Source organism: Phyllobates terribilis, unplaced genomic scaffold, assembly GCF_046119375.1.
Source record: "Phyllobates terribilis strain yellow unplaced genomic scaffold, ASM4611937v1 Scaffold_2__4_contigs__length_985480577, whole genome shotgun sequence".
NCBI classification, from domain to species: Eukaryota; Metazoa; Chordata; class Amphibia; order Anura; family Dendrobatidae; genus Phyllobates; species Phyllobates terribilis.
This window is the reverse complement of record NW_027362762.1, coordinates 18,242,037-18,255,582: the sequence shown is the minus strand read 5'-3', so window position 1 is coordinate 18,255,582 and position 13,546 is coordinate 18,242,037. Positions and strand designations below refer to the sequence as shown.

General features: G+C 46.0%; 1 protein-coding gene across 3 annotated transcripts in view; it reads left to right on the top strand.

Annotated features, from left to right (window-relative positions):
• LOC141189426 (short transient receptor potential channel 2-like) overlaps positions 1-13,546 on the top strand; it is a 182,774-nt gene that overhangs the window by 14,641 nt on the left and 154,587 nt on the right. For all 3 annotated transcript variants that reach the window (XM_073661143.1, XM_073661145.1, XM_073661144.1), the window contains exons 2-3: positions 1,933-2,625; positions 5,578-5,781. In XM_073661143.1, the coding sequence (XP_073517244.1) occupies positions 1,933-2,625; positions 5,578-5,781 (897 nt within the window). The remainder of the gene's footprint in view (positions 1-1,932; positions 2,626-5,577; positions 5,782-13,546) is intronic.

The window sequence follows — 13,546 nt, the reverse complement described above, 5'->3', positions numbered from 1 at the left end:
TTCTTGTACATAGGGAGCAGTATTATAGTAGTTACATTCTTGTACATAGGAGCAGTATTATAGTAGTTATATTCTTGTACATAGGAGCATTATTATAGTAGTTATATTCCTGTATATAGGAGCAGTATTATAGTAGTTATATTCTTGTATATAGGAGCAGGGTTATAGTAGTTATATTCTTGTACATAGGGGCAGTATTATAGTAGTCATATTCTTGTACATAGGGGCAGTATTATAGTAGTTATATTCTTGTACATAGGGGCAGTATTATAGCAGTTATATTCTTGTACATAGGGGCAGTATTATAGTAGTTATATTCTTGTACATAGGGGGCAGTATTATAGTAGTTATATTCGTGTACATAGGGGGCAGTATTATAGTAGTTACATTATTGTTCATATGGAGCAGTATTATAGTAGTTATATTCTTGCACATAGGGGGCAGTATTATAGTAATTATATTTTTGTTCATATGGATCAGTATTATAGTAGTTATATTCTTGTATATAGGGGCAGTATTATAGTAGTTATATTTTTCTTCATATGGAGCAGTATTATAGTAGTTATATTCTTGTACATAGGAGCAGTATTATAGTAGTTATATTCTTGTACATAGGGGCAGTATTATAGTAGTTATATTTTTGTACATAGAGGCAGTATTATAGTAGTTATATTCTTGTACATAGGGGCAGTATTATAGTAGTTATATTCTTGTACATAGGAGCAGTATTATAGTAGTTATATTCTTGTACATAGGAGCATTATTATAGTAGTTATATTCCTGTATATAGGAGCAGTATTATAGTAGTTATATTCCTGTATATAGGAGCAGTATTATAGTAGTTATATTCTTGTACATAGGGAGCAGTATTATAGTAGTTATATTCTTGTACATAGGAGGCAGTATTATAGTAGTTATATTCTTGTACATAGGGGCAGTATTATAGTGGTTATATTCTTGTACATAGGGAGCAGTATTATAGTAGTTATATTCTTGTACATAGGAGCAGTATTATAGTAGTTATATTCTTGTACATAGGGGCAGTATTATAGTAGTTATATTCTTGTATATAGGAGCAATATTATAGTAGTTATATTCTTGTACATAGGGGCAGTATTATAGTAGTCATATTCTTGTACATAGGGGCAGTATTATAGTAGTTATATTCTTGTACATAGGGGCAGTATTATAGTAGTTATATTCTTGTACATAGGGGCAGTATTATAGTAGTTATATTCTTGTACATAGGGGCAGTATTATAGTAGTTATATTCTTGTACATAGGGACAGTATTATAGTAGTTATATTCGTGTACATAGGGGGCAGTATTATAGTAGTTACATTATTGTTCATATGGAGCAGTATTATAGTAGTTATATTCTTGCACATAGGGGGCAGTATTATAGTAGTTATATTTTTGTTCATATGGATCAGTATTATAGTAGTTATATTCTTGTACATAGGGGGCAGTATTATAGTAGTTATATTTTTGTTCATATGGAGCAGTATTATAGTAGTTATATTCTTGTACATAGGAGCAGTATTATAGCAGTTATATTCTTGTACATAGGGGGCAGTATTCTAGTAATTATATTTTTGTACATAGGGGCAGTTTTTAGTAGCTATATTCTTGTACATAGGAGCAGTATTATAGTAGTTATATTCTTGTACATAGGAGCAGTATTATAGTAGTTATATTTTTGTACATAGGGGGCAGTATTATAGTAGCTATATTCTTGTACATAGGGGGCAGTATTATAGTAGTTACATTATTGTTCATATGGAGCAGTATTATAGTAGTTATATTCTTGTACATAGGGGCAGTATTATAGTAGTTATATTTTTGTACATAGGGGGCAGTATTCTAGTAGTTATATTTTTGTACATAGGGGGCAGTATTATAGTAGCTATATTCTTGTACTTTCTCTTATAGCAAGCAAACTGGAGAGAAATAGTGAATAAGAAGCTGAAGTTTCCGGTAACTCTGATCAATGCTATACATGATGGGAACCTTCCTCAGGTGCAGCAGCTTCTCCATGTTAGTGATGGGATCCTGCGACAGTTGGACGATAGTGAAGACAGATCATGGCGGGAGGCTCTCAATCTCGCCATCCGTACAGGAAATGAAGAGATTATGAAGACCCTGCTGCATTGTGTGAAGTTTGATTTCCGACAGATCCATGAAGCTCTCCTCGTGGCTGTTGACACCAACCAACCTCATGTGGTTAAGATGTTACTGGATCGATTGGACCAAGAGAAAGGGCTGAAGATGGACATCAAGTCGTTCTCAATGGCTTTCTTTGACAATTCTATTGACAACTCCCGCTTTGCTCCTGGTGTAACTCCGCTCACCTTGGCCTGTGAGAAGGACTTGTATGAAATTGTGGAGATGCTTATGAAGAAAGGCCACGTGATCACCACTCCGCACAAGATCTCCTGCACATGTCTGGAGTGCAGCAATGGACGCAAGTACGATCTTCTCAAATTCTCGCTGTCTCGAATCAACACTTATAAGGGAATTGCCAGCAGGGCTTATCTGTCCATCGCAAGCGAAGACGCCATGTTGAGAGCCTTTAAGCTGAGTCGAGAACTTAAGAGACTTTCGAGAAAGGAGCCGGAGTTTAAGGTTGGTTATTTATTTTTACAGTTTGGCGCCCAATATTACTGATATGGTAAACACTAGCGTATATGTATCTGCGTTGTCTGGTTTAGTGTCGCAGTCCAGGTATCCAGTTATTTGGTGTCCTAGTATCCTGGTGTTGCTGATGTAGTGTCCCAGTCCCTCGTGTCCAGTGGTTTAGTATTCTAGCCCCTTGTGTCTGTTGAGTTTGTGTCACATACTCTAATTTTCAATGGTTTTTGCTACTACATTTATACTGTGCTTTAGTCTCTGGTCCAGAGATTTGGTTCTGCAGTCCCTAGCGTCTAGTGGATGTATCTGCCGCTCTGTGGTGTCCATACATTTGCTATCCCAGTCCCTGATGTCCAGTTGTTAAATATCCCAGTTGTGCATTGTTTTGTGGTACATTCTCTGCTGCCCAGTGGTTTTGTTTTCCAGTCCTTGGTGTCTAGTGGGTTAATGCTCCAGTTCCTGGTGCCCAGTGATTTAGTGTCCCAATTAGAGAAGTTTATTGATTTAGATTTCTAGTTCTTAGTATCCAAGGGTTTAGTGCTTGGTTCGGAGTGATTCATTGTCCTAGTCAATGGTGTTGATGATTTGATTATTCAGTTTTTGTTGTTCAGTGGTTTTGTCTCCCGTGCGCTGATGGACAGTGTTTTAATGTCCCAGTCCCCGGTGTCTAGTAGTTTAGTTCTCTAGTCTGTGGTAGTTTAACATCCAAATCTTTGGTGGCTAGTGGTTTAGTTCTCCAGTTTCTGGTGCTCGCTGGTTTAATGCTTCAGTCCTTGGTGTCTAGTGGTTTAGTGCTCCGGTCTCTGAGGCTATTGGTCTAGTTCTCCAGTTTCTGGTGTCCGGTGGTTTTAGTTCTCCAGTCCTGGGTATCCGGTGGTTTAGTTCTCCAGTCTCCGGAGTCTGGTAGTTTAGTACTCCAGTCCTCGGTGTCTAGTGGTTTTAGTTCTGTACTCTCTTGTCTCTGGTAGTTTAGTTTTTCAGTCCCCAGTGTCCAGTGTTTTAGTTCTTCAGTCACTAGTGTCCATTGGTTTAGTTCTCCAGTCTCTGATATCTAGTGATATAGTTCTCCAGTCTCTGGTTTCTAGTGGTTTAGTTCTCCAGTCTCTGGCGTCCAGTGGTTTAGTTCTCCGGTCTCTGTTGTTCGATAGTTTAGTTCTCCAGTCTTTGGTGTCCAGTGGCTTAGTTCTCCAGTCCCCGGTGTCTAGTGGTTTAGGTCTGTAGTCTCTGGTGTCCAGTGGTTTAGTGCTACAGTCCCTGATGTCCAGTGGTTTACTTCTCCAGTTTCTGATGTCTGGTGGTTTAGTAGTTTAGTTCTCCAGTCTCTGGAGTCCGTTGGTTTAGTTCTCCAGTCCCTGGTGTCCAGTGATTTAGTTCTCCAGTCTCTGGTGTCCGGTAGTTTAGTTCTCCGGTCTCTGTTGTTCGGTAGTTTAGTTCTCCAGTCTTTGGTGTCCGGTGGTTTAGTTCTCCAGTCCCCAGTGTCTAGTAGTTTAGTTCTGTAGTCTCTGGTGTCCAGTGGTTTAGTGCTACAGTCCCTGGTGTCCAGTGGTTTACTTCTCCAGTTTCTGATATCTGGTGGTTTACTAGTTTAGTTCTCCAGTCTCTGGAGTCCGTTTGTTTAGTTCTCCAGTCCCTGGTGTCTGGTGGTTTAGTTCTCCAGTCTCTGGTGTCCGGTGGTTTAGTTCTCCGGTCTCTGTTGTTCGGTAGTTTAGTTCTCCAGTCTTTGGTGTCCAGTGGTTTAGTTCTCCAGTCCCCGGTGTCTAGTGGTTTAGGTCTGTAGTCTCTGGTGTCCAGTGGTTTAGTGCTACAGTCCCTGATGTCCAGTGGTTTACTTCTCCAGTTTCTGATGTCTGGTGGTTTAGTAGTTTAGTTCTCCAGTCCCTGGTGTCCCGTGGTTTAGTCCTCCAGTCCCTGGTGTCTAGTGGTTTAGTTCTGTAGTCTCTGGTGTCCAGTGGTTTAATGCTACAGTCCCTGGTGTCCAGTGGTTTACTTCTCCAGTTTCTGATGTCTGGTGGTTTAGTAGTTTAGATCTCCAGTCCCTGGAGTCCGGTGGTTTAGTTCTCCAGTCCCTGGTGTCCGGTGGTTTAGTTCTCCAGTCTCTGTTGTCCCGTGGTTTAGTTCTCCGGTCTCTCTTGTTCGGTAGTTTAGTTCTCCAGTCTTTAGTGTCCGGTGGTTTAGTTCTCCAGTCCCCGGTGTCTAGTGGTTTAGTTCTGTAGCCTCTGGTGTCCAGTGGTTAAGTGCTACAGTCTCTGGTGTCCAGTGGTTTACTTCTCCAGTCCCTGGTGTCCGGTGGTTTAGTTCTCCGGTCTCTGTTGTTCGGTAGTTTTGTTCTAAAGTCTTTGGTGTCCGGTGGTTTAGTTCTCCAGTCCCCGGTGTCTAGTGGTTTAGTTCTGTAATCTCTGGTGTCCAGTGGTTAAGTGCTACAGTCCCTGGTGTCCAGTGGTTTACTTCTCCAGTCTGGTGTCCAGTGGTTTAGTTCTCCGGTCTCTGTTGTTCGGTAGTTTTGTTCTCCAGTCTTTGATGTCCGGTGGTTTAGTTCTCCAGTCCCCGGTGTCTGGTGGTTTAGTTCTCCAGTCTGTGATGCCTAGTAGTTTACAAACCTAGGTGTTTCCTTTAATCTTACTCATGCACAGAATGTAGCCTTGATGTTGACAGCTATTTTAGATCCTGAATACACACACCGCTATAGCACTACTTGGCTCACAGCTATCAGACATTAGTGCAGGAGACACCAGAGCGTCTGTGATTGAGCAGCACCGTGATTTATATTTCCAGTACTCACATATACTAGACGGTAATCTTTAAATGACAGTCTTTGTATGGAGTTCAGCATTACCATAATAGAGACCCACATAGAATCACATCCATACAGATCGTTTACCCTGCACATCACCAATGACCAGCTATACATGCCTCCATATACTGCAATGTGTCCTGTGGTCTCTGCAGCCCGAGTACTTGAGCCTAGAGGATCTGAGTCAGGAGTTTGCGGTGGAGTTGCTGGGGATGTGTCGTAATCAGAGTGAAGTCACGGCCGTTCTCAATGACTGCGGGGATGACAGCGACGAAGAAGAGTTGGACAACCAGGCGTTTGAGGAAGGAATACCCAACCTGGCCAGGCTGCGGCTCGCTGTGCATCACAACCAGAAGCGGGTAAGTCTATATATGGGACACCTACATAGACTTGAGAGGTCCTTAAAGGGGTCATCTGGTCACAACATATTGATGACATCAAATAGAATTGCACTTTGCAACTCGCTTCTTGCAACTTTTTGTTCAATGCTCCGAGGAAAGTAACAACTGATGGTGGAGTAAGACAGATGTTGGATGTCTCCAATCTGACAATGATGGATCGGGATAAGAAACAATACATACTTGTTACATTAACCCTCAATGTACTCTGCAAGTAAAATAGAGACTCAACTGGTTGATTTTACATTAACATCTACACTATGGACCTGCTCTGGATAGTTGTTAGTATTGAGAAGGCTCCAAGAGGAGAGGTGGACCTGGATTTTATAAATGGTCACAAGCCACCTCCAGCCTATCATCTGTATTGTTGGTGGGAACATGCTGAGATGCCCTGGGCGAAGAAAGTGGCCAGAAATAGTGAGATTCAACTTGTTAAAGCTTGTAAGTTAAATTGTAAATTGTGCAAACAGACAGTTCTTATTGCTGCTTTTAGCTGCCAAGTTCAGTGTAACCACCAAGCTCTGTGCCTCAAGTCTGTTGTGTAACCTCTAGTGATGAGCGAACGTGCTCGCTACTGCGCGGCGCTCGCCCGAGCATCTCACTGCTCGAGATGGTCGGCGCTCGGCGAGTATTTCCGGGGTTGCTCGGCGGGAGCTCGGGTCTCCTCCCCACATGTTTGGCACTCTTTAGGGAGCCAATGAACATGCAGGAATTGCCTGCCACTCACTGTAATGCTGTAGCCATGTTGGTTGTGGCATTACAGTGATTGGCTGGCCGCACAGCGTCATCAGGTGTATATCAGACCTGGCGCCGCCATGCTCGTCACAGTCACTCCGGATCAGACAGTGTAGGGAGAGCGAATGCTGAGCTAGGGAGAGATTTGGTTGTGTATTAGGTAGTGTAGAGAGAAAAAACATACATTACACATATCCATCTTAACAAACAGTCCTTCTGAGGACTAATCCATCTGCAGAGATATCAGGCAGGCAGTGTATATAGGCAGGCAGGGTATATAGCAGACTGCAGTGCATATAGCACAAGAGCCTCCATTCCAGTTCTGCCTTCTGCTGCTATTAGATATTTCTATACAAAGGCCCAGGTCTCAGGGATCAGGAATACTTTTTTTTTGGATCTTAATCCTCATTATTTGCTTAAAAAGCAATCCAGAGAACACCGTTTTTCTGCGCTATTTGCTTGTTGGCACTGCAGAATACAGCCAGGTCCTTTCCATATTACAGCGCTAGAAATCCAGCTATTTAAAACTCTGTTTTCTCCGTCACACGGATCACATATACGTTGTCAGAAAATACTGCCATTTCTGGCCTCCAATAAAAATTTCCTTTAGTGTGTCACTGAAGCAATTCACCACAGTTTGCTGTTCACACTACTTACCTACAGGCCAGGAATTTAACACTCTGTTTTCTCCATCACACGGATCACATATAAGTTCGCTCCAAACTTAGTCATTTGTAGTGAGTGTGGAAGATACTGTCCTCCATTTAAAATGGGCAAGGCACGTGGCAAGGGACGGGGAACTAGACGTGATGGTAATGGTGCATGCAGAGGCCGAGGACAAGGCCATGGGCAAGCCGAAATTGTGGCACAACAAACACCCACATCTTCTCGCCTGACCTTCCTGTCCCAATTAATAGGGGACCGCAGCACACCACTATTGAACCCAGAGCAGTGTCAAAAGGTTGTTGGTTGGATAGCGGATAATGCTTCCAGTCACTTAGCCACCACCACCACCACCACCCTGTCTTCCACACGGTCAAGTCTCAGTAGCTGTGAGTCTGGACTGCATATTCCTCACCCTGATCCTCCTTCCTCCCACCATGTCGAGTACCCAGAGACAACTGATCCCACACTTGGACACTCTGAAGAGCTGTTCACTTTTCCATTTATAGATTCGGGCCTCTCGCCCGGTCCACTTGAAGCGGGGCAAGAGGAGATCGCGTGTAGCGATGCCCAAATATTTGAGCAGCCACGGTCACACGAAGGCGACGGTGGGAAAGTGTCACAAGAGGTGGACGATGATGAGACACAATTGCCAGAAAGTCAGGAGGAGGACCAGGGTGCGGAAGTGGAAGACAAGGTGGAGGATGATATAGTAACTGACCCAACCTGGCAGGGGGACATGCAGAGCGAAGACAGCAGCACACAGGGGGAGGGAGGCAGAGCACCCCAACAGGCAGGAAGAAGCAGTGTAGTGGCCGCAGACAGAAGGCAGGCAACCGTTCCCCGTAACACCAACACGAAGGAAGTTGCCAGTACAACTGTTAGGTCTTCCAGAGTCTGGTTGTTTTTTAAAGACTCTGCCGATAACCCCAAAAAGGCCATTTGCACCACCTGCCAGGCCAGCATCAGCAGGGGTGGCAAAACGACCAGCCTGACCACCACCAACATGATCACGCACATGGCAGCAAAGCACCCGACTTTGTGGGGCCGAACACCAGGGTCCAGGAACAGAGTCTGCAGGTGGCACCATTGCTTCTTCTGCTGTTGTGCATGCAAGCCAATCCCCTGTCCATGGTGCATGCGAAGATGCCTCCTGCCCTGCACCTGTCATTGCACACTCCCAAGTAGCAGCATCAGGAAGCACGTCCATGTCCTTGTCCCAGCGCAGCGTTCAGTTGTCCATACCCCAGTCGTTGAAACGCAAGCGTAAATATGCAGCCAACGCCCCACAGGCCACACTACTAAATTCTCACATATCACGACTGCTTGCACTCGAAATGTTACCTTTTAGGCTCGTGGAGACAGAAGCATTCCGCAACCTGATGGCGGCGGCCGTCCCTCGGTACTCGGTCCCCAGCCGCCACTATTTCTCCCGGTGTGCCGTCCCCGCATTACACAAGCACGTGTCCCAAAACATTAGCCGTGCCCTCAACAACGCATTTACCGGTAAAGTCCACCTAACCACGGACACGTGGACAAGTGCTTGTGGGCAGGGATGGTACATCTCACTGACGGCACACTGGGTTAACATAGTGGAAGCCGGGACCCAGTCGGACCATGGGACGGAACACGTCCTCCCGACGCCAAGGATTGCGGGCCCTAGGTCAATCAGGGTTGCCCCTGCGGTCTACAGCTCCTGCACCTCATCCTCCTCAGCCTCCTCCTCCTCTTCAGCCTCCATCTCCGAAATGACCACATCAGTCACAAACTGGAAGCACTGCAGCACTGCCTCGGCCAAGCAGCAACAGTCTGTGCTGAAGCTAATATGCTTAGGTGACAAACCGCACAATGCTGAAGAGTTGTGGACAGCTCAGAAAGAGCAGGCAGATCTGTGGCTCACACCGCTGAACCTACAGCCAGGCATGGTCGTGTGTGACAATGGCCGGAACCTGGTGGCGGCTTTGAGGCGAGGCAAGCTCACACACGTACCATGCCTGGCCCATGTGCATAACCTCGTGGTTCAGCGGTTTCTCAAATCCTACCTGGAGCTGCTGGATCTGCTTGTTAAAGTACGCCGCCTGTGTACCCATTTTAGAAAGTCAGATACAGCTTCCGCCGCCCTTGCCGTGTACAGACTGGTGTGTGATGTCCCCACGCATTGGAACTCTACAGTGCAGATGTTGGGAAGGATTTGTGAGCAGAAGAGGGCAGTTGTTGAGTACCAGCATCAACAAGGCCGTTGGTATTCAGTTCAGACTCCACACATAAGACCTCAGGAGTGGACATGGATGTCAGACATATGTACCATCCTCCAAAAGTTTGAGGACTCCACGAAGATGGTGAGCGGCGATGACGCCATAATTAGCATCATCATTCCGCTTCTCTGTCTTCTGAAACGCTCTCTGCTCACAATCAAAGAGGATGCATTGCAGGCGGAGCACGATGGGATGGAGCAAGGAACCATACAGGGTGATTACACACAGCCCAGCCTCATCTCATCCCAACGTGGATTGGGTGACAATGAGGAAGAGGAGGAGGAAGGACAGGAGCTAGTTTCATGCACTATAGACGGTACTACCTGCACAGCTGTCATACCGTCTGTTCAGCGTGGATGGCCAGAGGACAGAGAGGAGGAGGAGGAGAAGAAGAGCATGGTCAGTCATCCTCTTGGTGAGGTCACGGAAGTCTTGCCTGTTAGTAGTCTGGCACGCATGGCTGAGTTTATGTTATGCTGCCTTTCCCATAACCCTCGCGTTCTCAAAATTTTGGGTGACAGTCATTACTGGTTGGTGACACTTCTAGACCCACGCTACAAGGAGAACTTTATATCTCTTATTCCTGAGGCGGACAGGTGTACAAAAATGGAACTGTACCAGAAGGCCCTTGTTGCGGAACTATTAAAAAAATTCCCATCTGAAAACACTGGCGGCAGAGGGCACACTCCGTTGGACAACCAAGGTGTACAGGTGAGAGAGACACAACTTCAATCCAGCAGAGGCTGGGGAACACTGTCAAAGTTCTGGGAGAGTTTTCTCAGACCATCCCATCGCACAGGCCCTGAGGCACGGGGTACTCTCACAAGGAGTGCAAAGTTTGTGAAGATCCTGAGGGAGTACCTTGCCGACCATACCAACGTCCTCCATGATTCCTCAGTGCCTTATAATTATTGGGTATCCAAGCTGGATACGTGGAATGAACTGGCTCTCTACGGCTTGAAGGTCCTGGCCTGCCCTGCCGCTAGCGTTTTATCACAGCGGTTTTTAGTGCCGCTGGTGGAATTATAACTGATAAGCGCATCCGCCTGTCAATTGAAAATGCTGACCGGCTGATTCTTTTAAATATGAACAAGGGCTGGATTGGGCCAGACTTCTCAACACCACCGAATGATAGCAGCGTAACATAAAGTCAAATCCAGTGTCTTTTTTTGGGAGGTGTATTCCCATGCACCTTTTCAAACCCACACATGGGTATACACTTCCTGATTTTGGCTATTTGCTCTTGTCCTCTTCCTTCTCCTCATCCTCCACCACCATATCACCAGGGTGACCGTGGTCCGTGATGCAACACTCACATAATTTTTTTCAAGGGTGTTTATGATGCCTGTAAAAAATTTTTTTATACAGTATGTTCATGTATACCCCCCAGGGGTAAATGTCTGTCAGTCCTTACACTTAGTGCATGGGCATTACAAGTATAGGAGGCCCGCTCCTTTCTAATGGGAACATTTTTTATGAGGCCCTCCTCCACGTCTCTTCCAAGGGGCATTGAAGTGCCTCCAAATTTTTGGTAGCCCTTGCATTCACTGCATAGGCCAACACTATGGGAGACTCTCTCCTTTCTAATGGGAATTGGTCGTTACTGTGGCTCTGCTCTATGTCTCTTTAAATTGTTAGTGGGGTTTTTCCTAAATTTGGTCAGCCGTTGGACTCACTGCATACCCTATAACTGTATAGCAGACCCTCTCCTTTCTAATGGGAATTTGTCGTTACTGTGGCCCTGCTCTATGTGTCTTTAAATTCTTAGTGGGGGTTTTCCCAAATTTTGGTAGCCCTTGTAGTTACAGCATGGGCATTACCACTATAGAAGACCCGCTCCTTTATAATGGGAACATTTTTTTACTGAGACCCTCCTCTATGTCTCTTCAAAGGGTTATTGGGTTTCGTCCAAATTTTTGGCAGCCCTTGCATGGGAAGGGAACAACATACATAGCCGGCTGATGGCTCTCTAACAATAGCGAGGGCCGACTGCTGGTCATTTAAGAATAGTAAGGGCCGTCTGATGTCCCTATAAAAATAGGTTTTATGACTTTCAGAGTCCCTCCATCATAAATAAAACAGGATGTGTCTGATGATGTGTCACACACCACATTGCAAGATAAGGTTATAAAATATTAAAATGACATTTCCTTGAATGCATTTGTCTTAAAAAATAACGTAAAAAAAAACAAAACAATAGGATCTTTCTTTAGTATAAAAAACAGTGTCACCAATTTAACCTTAATGTAATCACATTGTTCAGCTCCTGCACCTCCTCCTCCATCTCCGAAATGACCACATCAATCACAAGCTGACAGCACTGCAGCACTGCCTTGGCCAAGCGGCAACAGGCTGTGCTGAAGATAACATGCTTAATGCTTAATTGACAAAGCGCCCAGCGCTGCAGAGTTGTTGAAAGCTGTAACACAGCAGCCCGATCTGTGGCTCTCACCGCTGAACATACAGCCAGGCATGGTCGTGTGTGACAATAGGCGGAACCTGGTGACGGAGAAATGACAGCCGGAGTAGATACGGTTTCTCTCTATGCCAGTCCTTTCACCGAGCTAAATACAACTCTCAGCAAAAAAAGCTGTGGACTGGCTCCATACCGTCGTCCCTGGCCACATTCACCTGTCCACATGTTTGTGGTTAGGCGGTCCTTCCCAGTAAGTGCACTGGGGAGGGCACGGGTAATGTTGTGGGATGCATGCTTGTGGAAGGCGGAGACGATACCGGGAGAAATAGTGGCGGCTGGGGACCGAGTATGGACACCCGGCCGCCGCCAGCATGATGTTGTGAAAAGCTTCCGCCTCCACTAGCCTAAAAGGCCATATTTCAAGTGCAAGCAGCTGCCCAGAAATCTGGCACTTTAGTGTTGCGGCCTGTGGGTGGGTGGCTAGCTGCATATTTGCGCTTGCATTCTAAGTAACAGAAAACTAAGCAGATGGTGGCCTCTATCAGCATCATGGCCTCAACTCGGCACTATGAACTCTCCTGAAGGAGAAGCCAGGGCCCACCGGAGGAGTCTCTGGTTCTCTGGTGGGCCAGTCCAACCCTGCCGAGAAGCAGCCCTTGCTAAGAAAAGTGTGGGGGAAGGTTCCCGGACACTCTATGGCTGCTTTTTTAATGTGGATCGGACATGCTTATGCATGTTATTTCTTAAATCGTATTGCAGATCAGGCCATTGTCCAACTCTGTATTCATGAAATTAAATGCGCAAAGAAAGATGTGTGTGTCAAAGCACCACCGATAAGTGCGAGTTGATGTTGGAAGGCTGCCATTACTTCTGCAACAAGCTGCATTAGAGGACTTCCTGGGAGAAATGACACCCAGGGTAGATACGGTTTCCCTCTATGCCAGTTCTTTCACCGAGCTAAATACAATTCTCAGCAAAAAAAGCTGTGGACTGACTCCATACCATCCCTGGCCACATTCACCTGTCCACGTGTTTGTGGTTAGGCGGTCCTTCCCAGTAAGTGCACTGGGGAGAGCACGGGTAATGTTGTGGGACCCGTGCTTGTGGAAGGCGGAGACGACCCCGGGAGAAACAGTGGCGGCTGGGGACCAAGTATGGACACTCGGCCGCTGCCGGAATGAGGTTATGAAAAGCTTCCGCCTCCACGATCCTAAAAGGCCACATTTCAAGTGAAAGCAGCTTTAGAAGACTTCCTGGGAGAAATGACAGCTGAGTAGATATGGTTTCCCAAGTACTTTCACCAAGCTAAAGAATATGGCTGTGGTGAAATACAACTCAGCAAAAAAAGCTGTGGACTGGCTCCGTACCTTCCCTGGCCACATTCACCTGTCCACGTGTTTGTGGTTAGGCGGTCCTTCCCAGTAAGTGCATTGGGGAGGGCATGGGTAATGTTGTGGGACCCGTGCTTGTGGAAGGCGGAGACGATACTAGGAGAAATAGTGGCGGCTGGGGACCGAGTATGGACACCCGGCCGCCGCCGGCATGAGGTTATGAAAAGATTCCGCTTCCACGAGCCTAAAAAGCCACACTTCAAGTGCAAGCAGTTGTCAAAAATTTGGCAGTATAGTATTGCAGCCTGTGGGTGGGTGGGTGGCTG